This window comes from Hylaeus volcanicus, chromosome 4, assembly GCF_026283585.1.
Source record: "Hylaeus volcanicus isolate JK05 chromosome 4, UHH_iyHylVolc1.0_haploid, whole genome shotgun sequence".
NCBI lineage: Eukaryota > Metazoa > Arthropoda > Insecta > Hymenoptera > Colletidae > Hylaeus > Hylaeus volcanicus.
Window position 1 is genome coordinate 11,611,001 of NC_071979.1, and position 18,126 is coordinate 11,629,126.

Sequence of the window (18,126 nt, forward strand, 5' to 3'; positions counted from 1 at the left end):
CTGTTACAACATTTTTGGGACACCCTGTATACAAAGAGTCCAGGTACGATGTTGACACATGCGCAGAGAGGATGAATATCAGTCTATACCTTTCTCTCTCGCACAGACTTTGGACACACTTTCGGTCTATACAGAAGAAAGCAATTCCTCCTCCATTTCTATATACTCAAAGGATACGACACAGTCCGCCAATCGATCAAGAAAGGAGAGAAGTAAAGAAAAGCAGAAGATGCGCTATCCTTGTTCGATCGATTGACGGAAGGGTGCGCAGGAGACCGAGCAAAATTTCGAGTTGACTTCAGCGACAGTTGCGGAATAAGTAGGAAGCTCCGGAAGAAGGATAGATAGATCCTTGTCTCTCCAATGATGCTGTGACAGAGAGGGAGATACAACAATCGGAGGAGAAACAAAGACAAAATGATGTCAAACATTTGTAATTTTCCAGTTATCTACATTTTATGAGGCGAGGAAGCGACCTTCCGGGCTGATTTTTGTTTAAACTGTTCCTTGTAAAATTCCGCTGTGGGCGATAGTTACAAATTTTGCAATTCACTTTTGAAACGTGCTAAAAATACGTTTAAAGAGAAGAAATTTGTTGTGGGCCTTTTTCCAAAAATCTGGCGGTATCGTCCACAGCGGAATTTTACAAGGAATGGTTTAAAAAAACAATCAGCCGGAAAGGTCGCTTCCTCGCTTCATAAAATGTAAATAACTGTTTGGAAAATTACAAATGTTTGACATCATTCTGTCTTTGTTTCTCATCCGATTGTTGTATCTTCCTCTCTCTGTCACAGCATCATTGGAAAGACAAAGATCTATCTATCCTTGTACCGGAACTTCATAGTTTATCCGCAACTGTCGCTAAAGTCAACTCGGAGTTTTGCTCGGTCTCCTCCGCACCAAATATTTATGTAACAATGTAAAAATTTAATATTTAGAATGCAAGATCGTTTGAGTACTTCTATATTTCCTTGCAATGTAAAATCTTATATATTTGCCCTTAAGACATAATAGAAAAGACTGTAGTATTTTTATTATTATGCATATACAAGAATATATTAAATAACCAAAATAGTGTTACAGAATGGTTCATATTAGTTTCAAGTTTTAGAAAAAACAGATTGAGGATCACTGATTATCAGTTACCCCGGGAGGTGATTTGAAACAACTATTTCCTTAGCGACAATGTTGTCCGAGGCTTCGTTGAGGAGATATTAAGGGAAAACCTCGACCAATCAAAGCGCGAGTATGTCAGTGGTGCGTAGGCTACGCGCTAGGTGGCTGCGCTCATAGGCTACCGCGGCCGCTCCAACGGTATACGCGCGCTCTGATTGGTCGGGGTTTTCGCTTAATATCTCCTCAACGAAGCCTCGGACAACATTTTCGCTAAGGAAAAAGTTGTTTCAAATCACCTCCCAAATCACCCCTTTCAAGGTATTACAACATTTTGGTGACACCCTGTATAGTACTCCACTTATAGTATCAAAGTATCAAGTATTAAAGCAAAATCGCAAGATTAATATTTTTCCCAGACGTTCTCAAAGACATTCCTTTTAAAGTACACATTTTATAGAAGAATCCTCGATGAATATGATATATATCAGGTTGCCCCAAAAGTTTCTATCCTTTTTTTTTATTAGTAAGTAGATTGCGGATCTTTATGCATTTATAGAAGATTTGAATGTGCAAGAAACTACAAAATGCAAACAATATGCAAGGCTATAAAAAAGATTGAAGTAAAGTTCATATTATAATATTTGCAGAATAAAATAAATTCCTATTTAAGTTCAATTTTTGTAGGCACGTTCCCGAAGATCTTTATCTTTATGCATTTATAGGAAAATTATAGAAATTTTTCTTTATGCATTTATAGGAAATTTGAATGTGCAAGAAACTACAAAATGCAAATATGCAAGAATATAAAAAAGATTGAAAGTAAAGTTCATATTATAATATTTGCAAAATAAAATAAATTCGTATTTAGGTTCGATGTTTGAAGGAACATTCCCGAAGATTTTATTTTGCATAAAGATCCGCAGTCTACTAATAAGTAATACATACGCAATACTTTATCTTTCATGTTACGTTACTAAATTGTTTACGATCTATTTTCCTCTATTACTGTTACTACATCAACTACTTATATACACTAAAATAACTGAATGCAAATCGCGAAAGAAAGCAAAGCCTTTGCGACAACCTAATATTCCATAATAAGCCTAGATCTAAGATCTACTTATAATGTACTCCAGCCAGTTTCTTCACAAGAATTCTACACCCCATGAATTACAGGCAGATCAAATCTGCTACTCGGTACTCTGTGTGTTCTCCTACTTGGCCGCTGGGTTGGAGCAACGGAAACAAATTCCGAACCAGCAATCGCAACACCAGCAACAAACCCAGCAGCAATCGCAACAACAACAGCAACAGCAACAACAGCAGCAACATCATCAACCGCAACAGCAACAACGTCAACAACCGCAACAGAAACAGTTCCAGCAACACCAGCAACCACAACAACACCAACAGTACCAGCAACGCCAGCAACACCAACAACCACAGCAACGTTCTCAATACCCGACGCAGCCACCGCGTCAGCCGCACCAGCAACCGCAGCAACATCAACACCAACATCAGCAACCGCAAGCTCAGCAACATCAACACCAACATCAGCAACCGCAAGCTCAGCAACATCAACACCAACATCAGCAACCGCAAGCTCAGCAACAATTTCAACAGCATTCAGGTAGCAAGGTGGCCCACCCACCTCAGGGCCAAAAAACAAATCAATTCGATCCCTTTCCACGACATCACTGACACAGAGGTCGACACTCGCTCCCATTTGTGCATAATTACAATAAATGTGCCCCCTACGCTTGCCTACCCTGGGTGTAAGCATCGTTCCTAACTCTCTATCGCGAAACTAAGCCGGGAAATAATAGCCCGGCTACGTTTCGAATTCGCTCGTGAAACGGGAGCTGTTGCATGCGCAACCATGGCAATATCATCCTCACGTACTATTCCAGAGAGTCAGCTCTAAATCTCTTCTAAATGTCGAAAATCTATTCGCGCTCTGTTAGGAAGTAGTCATCGTACATATTCCGAAGTCGAGCTAAGGGCTGGGATTCGTTAAAAAGGGGTGATTCGCGAGCTGAGGGAAACGCAGAGTGGGGCGTAACCAGAGTTGAAGAATATTTTTTTTAACCGACTTCGAAAAGGAGGAGGTTACTCAATTCGAAACGTGTATATATATATATATATTTTTTGGTTATCTAATTGCTACTTGAATCGCAGTAGAACTTTGTTTATGTGGAGCTCGCTTGTACGAGCAAAATTATGCTTACAAGGAACATCATTCGTCTGTTACACGCTGATTTTGATGAAACTCGAGATGCAGATAGAGCGTTGAGAAATATTGGACACAGAAATGTCTATTTTATTGAAGTTTTAAAAAACTACCAGAGATAGAAAGACTACCTTATAGTCCCCTATAGTTGAGCATAGGACTTTCTGGATTCCTACAACTGAGCTCACTGCCCTCTAGCACAGTATAAGTACAACCAGTAGCGTCACTTTGGAGAAGTAGCGTCCACAAATGTGCATACCAAGAACATGGCGACGACGCTGTTTCCTATATTGTACACTAGATGGTATTAATAATAACCGACATGTGGGGATTCGCCTTAAGGCGTACCGCTCCGCGCAGGCGCGTGTTTGAACGCGAATGCAGATTGCGTGGAGTGGGGAACGACGACCATGCAACGGCCATTCCGTTGTGTCGTGACCATTGAGCTCTATCCTAACTGGAGTGTGAACTGGGAGAGAGAAGGCGGTCCGAGAGAGATGCAAGATGAGTGGTTCCGGTGGTGGTATCCTATAGCACATTTATGTGTGGACGGAGAACAAACTCCTCTTTGTTTGAATTTCGCGGCACTCTAGTAATTATTTACAGATTTGAACTTTATTTCCTTTTTATTTATATATAAAACGATAGAAACACTAATAATGATGACATAATAATGAAATAGTATAGATAATTTACATACCATAATTTAGATCATACAAATATATACAATTTGGTATAGAGCTAAATTTTATTATTTGTCGCAATTCAATTTATATTGTATTTATCCAATTTTATGCGGAAAACAATCTGAAAGTAACTTACTCGATGATGCTCAGCGATGCTCGGGTAGGTTATGTTACGGCGTACGTTTGTTCCCCCTCTACAAATAAATTTGCTATAGGATAATACCAGAACCACCCATTTTGCATTTCTCTCGGACCTACGTCGCCTCTACTTCTTCCTACAGTTGTTCACACTCCACTTAGGATAGAGCTCAATGGTCGTCACGTGACGTTCTGACGAATCACTTGTACTCAGTTTTATTATTATTATAGTTTAATATTTCTTGTTAGTGCAGTCTATTTACTCCCCGAGTCACTATCCTTTATTTGATGAAGTTGGCACCAGCCAGTAGTTAATTAAGGGCCATGTTCTCACAGGCACCACGCACAGCGTCACACGTTAATTCAATTTATTGCGCACCGTCACAGTAACATACTGTGGCAGCGTGGTTACGTGTGTTGTGTTGTGTTTCATTCATTTATTGAATATCTTTGAGTATTTCGCTAACCTTTGAAATCAGCACTTATGTTTAGTGTTTAATACATACCGTTTGCAATTGGCTTTGTTTTTCTCTCAGTTTAAATATGCGCGCGGTGCATATTAGGAACATGGTGGAACTCGGACACCAACATCAAAGGTGCCGACACGGAGTGACGCTACTGGTTGCACCTATACTGCGCTTCTAGCCTCTTATAGCTAAGAGCTTGGTACATTTTAGCGATCCGTAGATGAGCTCACTGCACTGTAGCCCCCCACAGCTGAGCATAGTACCTTCTAGCCCCTTACAGCCAAGCTCGAAACCACCTAGCCCCCCCACAGTACACTCCAGCTAAAATTTTCTCTGGTTATACCGCGAACCACGCCCCACACTGCGCGTTTCAAACGAAATGCAAAGAAAATTAGTGAAAAATTCAGAGAACCTAAATTGGGAGAACAAAGATTGGTAAAATAAAAAATGCAACTCGACACAGTCGTGGTAATTATTTGCAAGAGGGAGCCGTTACGTGTACAACAAAGGGAATCCGATTAATTAAAACGAACTGCTACCGAAACGGTTACTGATAACGATTAAATGCAAATGATGATAACAATGGTAATGTAATAACTTGCAGATGTAATGGTTATTGTGCATTTAGAGAAACGGACACGAATGACGTAATAATAAACGCGTTACAGAGAAATTAGATGTTTTAATCTTCCGTCTGGATTCGTCGCGAGAGTTCTCTAGAGATTTTCATTCTTCGTCGTGTGCACGTGTAGAATATTATACCATGAACCTTTAAAATTTTACGAAATTATACTCTAATATGTATACCACGTGTTTGCTTTTCTCGAGGCGTGCCCGAGTCTATATTTCGTCTAAAAGAAGTGTTTTCTATAAATAGCACGTAAAGCAATTCTGAGATACAATAATGAATATTCATAATCGGAGGAACAATTTTGTATAAATACATCGAAACAGACTGTAACTGTGATCATCTAATTTGAAGGAGAAGAAAAAAAGAGATAAGAAGAAGCTATTTAATTTCTTATGGTCGCATGAAATAGCTGAAGTATATCGAATAGGATTGATGCAATAGACGCCTCTCTGTCTCTCTTACTCTCTACCTATCCACTGTCCTTCGTTTATCGTGGTCGGTGTAAAATAATAAAAGAAACTGTTGAATGTATGGAAAGGGAGCCGAAGCTTTCTCGGTTACCGAACGTTACAATCAGAGGTTCGAAAGGTGCAAGAGGAATAGGATCTCGATCGAGTTCCATATCGTTTCTAGTCGATGAACAGTCAGCCTGGACGGATTGCTTCTGAAACAGGAAACATACATTCCATACTACGAACCTAAAGCTTTGGTTCGAGACGATCAGAAATTACGCAATCTAATGTTCTCGGTGGGACTCAATTTTCCAACGTTATCGAGTTTACGAATTGTAAATAGATTTATTTCATTGAATACATCACTATTGGAATTAATTTTTGTAGTTCCCTAAAGAAGTAAAAAAATTAATTCTGAAAGTTTCCAACTCTGAAATGGCCAATGAAAATGAATTTGATTGAAATACTTGAATTTCAATACCACAATAAACAAAATTTTACAAAAATAAATACTACAATAAAAGTTCGATTGTGTAGTTTCCAATAGTCTATAAACAAAATTTAATCACAGCAGAAATTTTCGACTTCTTTTCTGTAACCGATACGTTCTGTTGGTTGATAAACAAAGCAAACCATATATGTATACGAAGCGGTTAACCAAAAATGGCGAACCTCCGTGGCTGACTATTCGCAATATTTTACCTCGTGATACATTAATAAACGCGATGCAAGAACCGAGAGATAAGAGGAACGAGTTGGTCGCGCCGGCTAACACGTCGCAACTACGATGTCGTCGCATATATATTTTAGTATGGACACTAATGTAAAGGTTAATATGTATATTTGTAATATTGTGCGGATATACAGGGTGTCCCAAAAATGTTGGAGGTCATTGAAAGGGGTGGTTCGGGAGGTGATTTGAAACAAGTTTTTCCTTAGCGAAAATGTTGTCCGAGGCTTCGTTGTGGAGATATTAATAGAAAAGCCCGACCAATCAGAGCGCGTAGCCTAATCTACTCCGACCAATCAGAGCGCGAGTATGCCGGTGGAGCGCCCGCGGTAGCGAAGGCTACGCGCTAGGCGGCCGACCAGTCACAGCGCGAGTATGCCAGTGGAGCGCTAGCGATAGCGTAGGCTACGCGCTAGGCGGCCGACCAATCAGAGGGCGCGTGTACCGTTGGAGCGACTAGGCGTTCGCGCTCGTAGGCTACCGCGGTCACTCCACCGGCATACTCGCACTCTGATTGGTCGCCGGTTTCCTTTAATATCTACTCAACGAACCCTCGGACAACATTGTCTCTAAGGAAAAAGTTGTTTCAAATCACCTCTCGAACCACCCTTTTCAAGGACCTCCAACATTTTTGGGACACCCTGTATATACAGGGTGTTCAAGAATTAGTGCAAGAACCGGAAATGGAAGATAGCTAAGACGATTCTGAACCACAATTTCCTTTGCAAAAATGTCATGTGGTGCTCCGTTTCTTAATTATTAATGCTCTCGCGGCTGAGCGCGCGCTACTCGGGCCCCGTGATTGGTCGACCGTTCTTCCTTAATAATTCAAAAACGAACCATCATCCGACATTTTTCCAAAGCAAATTGTGATTCAGAATTGTCTCCGCTATCTCCCATTTCCCGATTTTTACACTATTTCTGGGACACCCTCTATACGAGCGTCGATTTATTTTCCAGTTCGAGTCAGTTCAATCGATATACACTTATCCTGGCAAATTTTCGAAACAGTGAAAGATACAGTAGCGATTAGGGGTGTTAACGAATCGATGGAATTTTTTATCTGATCGTTAGATAAATGGGACCTTGATAAATAGCTGACTTCTCGTTTAGTTTTCAGACAGTCTGCTGATCGAAAGTTCGAGACCACCCTGTAGGTCAAACTTTATTTTTCATTAACACTTTCGCTGCGGACGAAAATAAGTAGCCGTTCGCTGGGAGCTGCAATTATGATATTTTTTTTAATGAAGAATTTCTTAGAAATGCCGTAATATGATTATTTTCAAAAATATATGTTTGTGGTAACTTATTTTATATATAATATGATTGCCGAACAAAGAAAATGAAAACTTCACAGGGCACTTGGAATATTTATAAGCTCCTGGCGCTGAACAGTGTGAATATGTTGCTCTTGTATATTATAAAGCTTGTTTTGTCTGAATTTAGTAAAAACTGCTGTGATCGAAACTAATTTAAAAACGACACTACACGAGTACTTAATTTATTGTTTATTGTATTCCTTAGCTTACGATATGATAGACTGCTGAAGAATTAAAGTGAGAGTTAAAGGGGTTGTCGAAGCAATATTCTGTGTATGCACCTAGCAAAATTAACCCTTTGCGGTCGTATTAAATTTAGACATGGGTGTCGTACTGGTTTTTATGTAAGAATTACATTTTATAATTCTTCATCGTGTGGTATCTTTTGGTAACTTTCTTTCTGGCATTTTGAATTATTATTTTTAAAATATCTTAAAAATGTGTGGGAGGTACAATCGGAGACAAATGTATATGAAATTTTAATTAATCGAATATCTTTGTAATTGTTTTTGTTTTTATTTAATTTTAGAATGGAATTCTTAATATTTATAATCATTAATAAAAAAACTTTTGGCATTAAAAATGCCTTGAATTTAACTTTAAATAATGAAAATACAGAGAGAGTGTAATGTAAAACAATATATGGATGAATACAGTATAAGATTAGTATGGTTCTTTGCTGTGGTTGCTAAGAGCAGACATAATGGAATGGTAAAAAAGCTTTGGTAGTTGAGAGTAGACATATGACCACAAAGGGTTAAACCTAGATATGAATTTATTTTACTCAACAAATACTATAATAGAAACATTACCTTCAATATCTTTTTACAATATCGCATACTGTGTGCATTTTACAGTATCTTGCACATTAAAATTTCTTATAAGTGCATAAAAGTATAACGATAAATATTTTGCAAAGGTAAAGGGTAAACGGTCTCAAACTTACGACCAGCGTGTACTTTTCATCGTGACCATCATTGCCGAAACGAGAGCTTACTATAAGTATTAACATTTCCTTTCCCGAAGCAATCGTTGCTTCTCCTAGTTTGCGTCTGTGATCGTACATTTATAAATTAGACATCTAATTACGTTTAAGTTCATCATTTGCATGCAACGGCGGACGCGGCGTTCACGAATCACATTGTATTGTACTTACGTCTCGTAGATACCCCGTCTCGCTCCATCTCGAGGACAAATTACTCTGGAAAAACTTCAGTGTCTCCACATCCTGCAAAAAGAAAAAAAAGAAAAAAGAGAAAATAAAACTTCACATATCTCGTACGTGAGGGGAGTCCTAGGGATGTTCTTTCTTAGCCTGTTCTATCGAGAATCGCTCCAATTCGCGGATCCAACGTTATAATTAACTTGTATTACACGGCTTAGTGTGTTGTTTACGTTGTTGCGCGCGAAATGGTTCGGTTTGAGACTTTTCACGAGTTTGGGTTAGTTAGAAACACGGTGTAAGTAAGATAGGTGGACCGCATGAAGACTGTATAAGGAGATCCAACTCCATGCGAAAGTTACTAGAAAACTGTTATCAAAATCTCGAGCTATAAGTTATGAATATTTCTACCACTCGCGGCGCTAGTGCGTACAGCTACAATATATATATATATATATATATATATATATATATATATATATATTGTATCATTGATATATATCAATGATATATATATATCATTGAGCTCTATCCTAACTGAAGTCTGAACTGCGAGAGAGAAGCCGGCCGAGAGAGATGCAAGATGAGTGGTTCCGGTGGTACTATCCTATAGCAAATTTATGTGTGAAGGGAGAACAGACTCCTCTTTGTTTGAATTTCGCGGCACTCTAGTAATTATTTACAGATTTTATTTATATATAAAATGATAGAAACATTAATAATAATGACATAATAATGAAATAGTATACATAATTTACATACCATAATTTAGATCATACAAATATATACAATTTGGTATAGAGCTAAATTTTATTATTTGTCACAATTCAATTTATATTGTATTTATCCAATTTTATGCGGAAAACAATCTGAAAGTAACTCACTCGACGATGCTCAGCGACGCTCGGGTAGGTTATGTTACGGGGTACGTTTGTTCCCCCTTTACAAATACATTTGCTATAGGATAATACCGGAACCAGCCATTTTGCATTTCTCTCGGACCTCCGTCGCCTCTACTTCTTCCTACAGTTGTAGATACTTCCACACTCCAGTTAGGATAGAGCTCAATGCTTGTGTGTGTCCTGGTGGCTCTCCTCGGCGAAGTTCTGTTGAATTAGCTGACACGCCAAAATTCAATATTGTACAGTGGTATAACGGAAGCAATGCACAAGATTGTTAATTAAGTATAATTTATCCTCATAAAATAAGCATTTTACATAACGATAAATATTTGTTTAGTCGTTAACCGACTCTCATTTTTTCAGTTTAATTAATTTGAAAAGTTAAAATATTTACCTTTACAAAACCTTTTATTGGAGATGCATAAAATCATTACAAATTTTGAAACCCACTTGGTATTAAGCACGTGGTCATAGCACGTTGGCACGGTGTAAAAGAAACATAAGAAAGTAAACGTGACATTGTTCACATGTTACACTAATACTCTCCGCAGGAGGGACAAGTAACTTTTTTTTTAAGATCACAGGAGTGGGGATAGAGTCGGTCCACCTATCTTTCTTGCACCGTGGTTAGAAATTATTGTTTCGAGGAAGCGGTATGTTTCTTATACAGGGTGTCTCGGAATTAGTGTAAGAACCGGGAATGAGGGGTAGCTGCAGAGATGGGTTAAATCCTAGGTTTCGAATCAATCTGAAGTTTGCCGATGTGTTTGTCTCGTTTCCTCCTTTGGAAAATGTTCTAAAGAGGAAATGAGATGAATATATCAGCAAACTTCAGATTTATTCGAAGCCTAGGGTTTTGCCCATCACTGGATAGCTGAGATGATTCTGAACGACAATTTCCTTTACAAAAATGTCTGTGGAGGCTTCGTTTTTGAATTATTAACGAGAAACCACCGACCAATCACAGCGCCCGAGTAGCGCGCGCGCAATTGGCTACGCCCGCGCCGCGTCCTAGCGCAGCCGGCCAATCCTGGCTCGAGCCTATGCTCTCGCGGCTGAGCGCGCGCTACTCGAGCGCTGTGATTGGTCGGTTGGTTTTTCGTTAATAATTCGGAAATGAAGCGTCATACAACATTTTTGCAAAGGAAATAGTGGTTCAGAATCGTCTTGTCTACCCAGAGATGGGCAAAACCCTAGGCTTCGAATCAATCTGAAGTTTACTGATATATTCATCTCGTTTCCTCTTTTGGTACATGCACTAATTCTGGGATACCCTGTACAAATCTGATTTGAAACTCTTTGTAAATGGATAAATTACATCGAATGAGAAATGTATTTCTTGACTCGGAGTTCTATAAATTTATAAATTGTAAAGGAGAAAGTTTCATAAATAATTCGAACCATTTCGTTTGCAATAATATAACTTTACAATGGTGGAAGCATAGGGACGTTTCCGAAGTCCTGAGGATCTGAATTGTAATGTTTATAAACTCCTGGCTCTAGACAGCGTAAATATTTGTTTCTACATCAAAATTACTAATAAATTTTTTCTGTTAAATTTAGATCCGGGGAATATTTTGAAACAGTATCTACGCTTCTGACACGAAGGACACGGTTTCTTCTGTAACGCCGAGAATTGAGTTTTTCAGGGATGTTTTTGCTTTGCAAAGGGGATAAGTGTGTGAGATCCTTAAATGGAGAATCGACGAACGGGCCCAGCGTGTCGTAAATCGAGCCGTGTAGTTTAATCGACGAGCACAGTATCTCCATGCTTCCTACGTTCCAGGATAATATTCGAAACGAACAAAATACGATATAGTATATACTATAAAATTATAGAGAAATGATTACAATAAAAATGAAACGACCAGTAAACGACGAGATTTGGGGGAATACACGATTTAGTGTCGCGAATTCGTCGAAGGAAGACCTCATCGTTCGTTTAAAGAAGAAATCGTATATTTTCTCCGCGATTCCAGCTGCATCGCGCTAGAAAGAGGATGCAGCGATTTATAATGGGCTAGGATTTGTAAATAACTGTAGAAAAATGTGTTGACGACCTATCTTATATTTGTAACGATACGGCAAATTCGGGCGTGTAGCGAACTGCTCGCGTTTTAAAGGGGCTGATTCTGTGTCTCTCGACTATCGAAAACCCTCTACGCCTAGCCGCCATTGTAAGCAGTTCCTGTTAGTACGCTTGAACGATGTTTAGCGAAAATCGTTGTCGTTCCCGCGGGACGCGTGATCGAATTTTATCGAATCTAAGAAAAATGTTAAAGTCCCGTTGGAGATGATCAAGTACATTCAAGTGTATAGTACTCAGCAATGTAGGCGCCTTATATCCAATAAATACTTGTAGATTTGACCAAACTTTTCTTCAATCCATTCCCAATCATTCATTCGTACAGAGATTGGGGGTATTCATATTCGTAAATGGATCGTTTATTTCGAAAGTGGTGTAAGTAAAGTATGAGATAAAAAGACTTCAAAAAAGTAAACAAATTACGCCAAGTACATGAAAAAGTGGAGGGTTGAAGGAGTTGTCATTGAAAAATAGAAGATCCCCATAAAAAACTACAAGAAAATAGAAAAAGATGTGAAATCGAAATAAGCTGCCAGCTGATTTGCCTAGATTTCCGTGGCCTGGAAGTCAAATGCTTGGCGTGGCCAGTCAAGGCATTCTTAGATAATCAATACCCATACTTTCTCTCTCACAGACTTTCACATAATTTGTCAATTTAAAACTCTGACAATATTATGAGTAGACTTTCATTATTTTGCGTTTTAAAATAATTCTTATTCATCGACACCTTGACCTTACCTGGCCACGCCAAGCATTTGACTTCCAGGCCGCGGAAATCTAGGCAAATCATCTGGCAGCTTATTTCGATTTCACATCTTTTTCTATTTTCTTGTAGTTTTTCATGGGGATCTTCTATTTTTCAATGATAACTCCTTGAGTCCTCCACTTTTTCATGTACTTGGCGTAATTTTTTTACTTTTTTGAAGTCTTTTATCGGATCTCACTTCTTTTTACAAATCATTTATTATATAGAATCTATTTTAAATTTATAAAAATAAAATTGATATTTCTGTAAACTCTACATAAGAAGTCTAAATTATTATTTGTTTCTTTAATTGAATAGAATAAAATAAAGGGAGAGGGGATAACAAAAGCGAATATATATATATTTCACATAATTTATTAATTATAAACACTTATTCGTTCAATTTATAAATAATTATATATACCTGCAATTTTTTTTCTTTCTGCAAGAAATTTTAATGTTAATGATGAAATGAGAAAATGACTCCATTTCTATAAGCTCTACATAAAAAGTCTAAATTCAAAACACTTTGTTGGTATGGATCTATATTAAAAACAGTTTTCTGTATGAATAAAGGTATCTGGCAATTCAGATTTTGACAATTTACCTTGTAATCAAGATCGATCAACACTTTACAACACTGGCTGCAATTTGTTATTAAACCCTATATAAAAAGTCTAAATTGAAAACATTTTGCTGATATAAATATAATTAATAATGCATTAATGTAAAAACTTTTGACACTTGGCAGGTTATGACCGAACCGAATGATTCCGAGAGTCGACGAACGACACTCGGCTTTTGCTTAGCTCTTATTGGCTAAGAGGTTGACGACGAGAAAATCATACGAAAAATACCGTTTCTGACAAATTCATGACATGTAATTACGATATCTCAGTTGTGCGTGGACCGATTTTATTGATTTTGGTTTTATTCGAAAGCTTATATGTGGTTTACATTAGAAAAATGCCTTTAAATTTAGAAAATATTGCAGGCGTGTTGAGATATTCATGAAAGAAGTTTCAGGTTAGGTTGGAATGGACCCTCTCTCCTGTAAAAGATGCGTGGTAGCTTCAATGCCAGGTATATATACGCGGTGACGGATAATTTTTCATGTACTTGGCGCCGAGACGCTACCGCGTCTCTAGATATAAATGGGAAAAGTGATTCTTCTCTTGGTAAATAAATTGTTTGGTAAAAGTTTTTTACATTATTATACATACATTATTTATCGTATCTCAAAACAAACAAATAATGAAACGCCAATGACACACCACAAGTTTGTCAAGGCACTCATTGACCCGTTAAGGAGTGATTTTCGTGAATCGAGAACACGTCCATCCACATCTTCTGCGGACAATAGATTAGAGAAGAAACTACGTATTCCCGATGTGAGACAAAGAAAACGGAATTGCATTGTTTGTTCTGACAGGAAAACACCTGGTGGCAGGCGTCAAACAACTTATTATTGTCAAACGTGCACTAATCAGCCTGCAATGCATTTTGGGGAGAGTTTTTAAGTTTATCGCACTGTACAAAATTATAAAAAATAAAATATAGATTTTTTTTGCAAATATACATTTTTCGATTTCAACCAATTCATATAAGTCCAATATCATTATAATATGGACCGTTTATTTTAACAGTGGTGTAAGTCCACTTTTGAAAAAAATGAGATATCACGTAATTCATACGTAATTTAATGCAAATTTTGTATGTATGACTAGTCCGTATTTAATTTCTTAAAAAATTCCCACGTTCTGTACAATTTAAAATTGGTCGGTAAATGAAATCGCATAATCATCGACTATGAAAGTGGTGCAAGCCCAATTGACAGAGGTAGGTGGCTTAGCAGATGGTTGACGACCAGTAGCCTGTTATTTCACATTTTTTTTATATTACGTGTCATATTACAGATAAGAAAAAACTCTAATGGAGAACAGGTAAATTGGTTGCAAATATGTTGGATGAGGTTTCTCAAAAGTGCACCATATACTATTTTATATAAAGCATCGATGAAGGACAAAGAATTTAAAACTATAAATTTATTACCTACACGTCCTGGAAGACCGCTAAAAATTGAAAAAATTTGTATCAAGATGCCAGGCCTATTACTTATGAAAAATATAAAGACATCAAGCAGTTACTACCTTATACAGGGTGTCCCAAAATTGTTGTAAGACCTTGAAAGAGGTGGTTCGGGGGGTGATTTGAAACAACTTTTTCCTTAGCGAAAATGTTGTCTGAGGCTTTATTAAGGAGATATTAACAGAAAACACTGACCAATCAGAGTGCGAGTATGCCGATGGAGCGAAGGCTACGCGCTAGGCGGCCGCGCTCATACGCTACCGCGAGCGCTCCATCGGCATACTCGCACTCTGATTGGTCAGTGTTTTCTGTTAATATCTCTTCAACGAATCCTCGGACAACATTTTCGCTAAGGAAATAATTGTTTCAAATCACCCCCCGAACCACCCCTTTGAAGGTGTTACAACATTTTTGGAACACACTGTATACCTCCGGAGCATCATGCATATTGGTAGACTGGAAAGTTATGTCGTTTTTTCAATTTGAAATACTTGTTTATCACTCACTAGCTCATTGATTTTTATCGATCTGGCATCCCAAATTTTTACACTAAATGGCAAAAGGCTGTTGATAACGAGGGCAATTACATAATTGATTAAGAAAAGGAACTTATTAGAAATTTGTTTGAATTTAATGTAAAATAAACGACATTAATTTCCAGTCTACCTAATACTATCAATATCCTGTAATTTCAACAATGTAATTAGCGCCTGAAATTAGAAATACAATTTTTATTTTATCTCGTGTCATTCTTTGTAAACAAAATTAGATTAATATGAAGTATATTTTAAGTGATATTTGATTTTTCAAAATTGAAATCAAACGATTTTTACAACTGTATAATTTTGAAAGTGGTGCAAGTCCATTTGCAGCCCGTAAGTATACATCAGTTTAGTAAAATACGCCTAAAACAAATTTATATAACCAAATTACATATTGATAAAACAGTAGAAACATTGTCAGACTTCATATAATTTGCCTACATTTTTTAATTAACAGATATGTTAACCTTTAATTTTCTCGAAACAAGAGAAAATGGATTTACACCACTTTCGAAATAAACGGTCCAAATATGAATATGAATAAATTCATATCACGCGGATTTGTGAATATGAGTATGAATAAAATGAATAAAAATGTGAATAACGCATTATTCATATTTTTATTCATAGATAGCGCGTTGTTCACATTTTTATTTATAATTAACTTTTCATTAAATAACGTTAATCACTTACTTACATTGTTTACTATCGTACATAGAATTGTTTTCACTCCAACCAAATGGGTAATTAGGTAATTACAAAAATTATGTAATTTATGCAAATAAAACTATCATTGTTGTTATGATTATAAAAAACATTATAGTTGTGTTAATAAACACGTATAGGAAACTCTGGAATATGTATAAGCACTTCGGATAATAAATTAATGACACACTCTCTTAAGCTGGCAGGACCAAATTATTGTTTGTAGTACAGATTAGTACAAAATAAGTACCAAATATTCCACTAAGTCAGATATGATTCTGCTGATTTGATTCTGCCAGTTTAAAAGATGTTTACAATTCGCTTTGTCGACCAGTAACCACCGTATATCACGTGTTGTCATGTTTATCAGGATACCGACACCGACGAGCTTGATAGCAAACTTAGGCGATGGGGAAGTTGAAAAATAAACTTACTTAATTTTTCTACTTACTTTTGTCCAAGTCTGCGAAATTAATTGTTTTCTTCCTGTATCATTATTTTTATTCGGTATTCTTAACAACCACAAGGTGTTAATGAAAGTATGTCATTAATTCATTATCCAAGGTGCTTATACATATTCCAGACTTTCGTATACGTGTTTATTAACACAAATATAATGTTTTTTATAAGAGTAACAACAATGATTGTTTTATTTGGATAAATTACATAATTTTTGTAATTACTCATTTGGTTTGAGTGAAAACAATTCTGTGTGGGATAGTAAACAATGTAAGTAAGTGATTAACGTTATTTAACGATGAGTTAATTATAAATAAAAATGTGAATAACGAGTTTTTCATGAATAAAGATGTGAATAACGAGTTATTCACGAATAAAAATGTGAATAACGCGATATGAATTTATTCATATTCATATTTATGAATATGAATACTCCTATCTCTGTATTCGTATTATGAAGAATATTACAAAGAATAATTCATTCATCCATTTACATTATGAAGAATAGATCATTAATTCATTCATATTATGAATAATATTATAAATAGACCACGGATCTTTCTGCAAGTGCATATTTTTATAGAAAATAGGTAGACGAATGGGACCTGGACAGAAATTTATGTCATGATTAGATGATTCCAAAAATATATTTTTTATTTTGCATATTTTGCATATAGCATATGTTGCGTATTTTTGGACCTAGCTGGAACCTGCGTTTCTTTATGCAACGCATTTAGAAGGAATAATGGTGATTATGGAGAAAAAGTTATAGATAAAATGGAATCAGTATTAAAACGAAACGTACACTTTAATATATTATTCAAAGTAAGTAAGATTTTAAAGGGTGAACACGGTGAAGAACCACGAGAGGTTCTGGCACATCATTGGAGTTTTAAATATGCCCCTATAAGATCATGTGATGTAGAACGCTCTTTTTTGGCGTATAAATTAATTTTAATTTATTACTTATTATAATATATTATTAGTAATTATAAATACATAAAGATCCGCAGTCTAATTATAACAATAATGAACATGTATGTACATGTATGTCTTCACTCGCCCAAAAATGAAATCATAGTCTACCAAAAGTGAGTGTTATATAATATGTAAATGTTACAAAATATTATCTTGAGCCTATTACGAAACAAACATATTTTCAAAATGACCACAGTCCTTTTAGTTTTAATGAAATGATATACGTTAAATACCACTTGGACCTGTTTAGCTGTAATTCGTATTGTCAGAATAGTCAAGCAGAAGTCTTCTACAAAGAGATCTGAAGTTTCATACGTCCTCAAGGTGAGATTTTTCTGAAAGTCATTAGCTTACACGATGCACCTACTCACCTACCATGCACTTATCGGAGCAATTGATTTCGCAATCTAAAGCGACTCACTCATTAGCTTTAAACGATTAATAAACCACTTCCGTGGTTTGTTTCTAGGCTTTGTATACCGTGCACTTGCAGTTCTGCGAAGAAGTGGATCGAGTGTACTTCGAAACGACTCTTGGTCCACCTCGCCAAGTATTTTCAGAATAAAACGTATAAATCGAATCTTTCGAGAAGCTCGAAGCAATTCAAATAATTTTTTGTTTTTTATTCAATTAAATAAGACGAGGAATCTAACATAGAAAATGATTCATCTTCGATGAAATTAGATTAGA

At 36.6% G+C, this 18,126-nt stretch overlaps 1 protein-coding gene across 1 annotated transcript in view; it reads left to right on the top strand.

The window, feature by feature from the left end:
* LOC128875193 (MAP kinase-activating death domain protein-like) overlaps positions 1 to 18,093 on the top strand; it is a 102,563-nt gene extending 84,470 nt beyond the window's left edge. The window contains exons 32-33 of the mRNA XM_054120581.1: positions 2,293 to 2,746; positions 17,906 to 18,093. Of these exons, the coding sequence (XP_053976556.1) occupies positions 2,293 to 2,746; positions 17,906 to 18,093 (642 nt within the window). The remainder of the gene's footprint in view (positions 1 to 2,292; positions 2,747 to 17,905) is intronic.
* Positions 18,094 to 18,126: the final 33 nt, after the last annotated feature.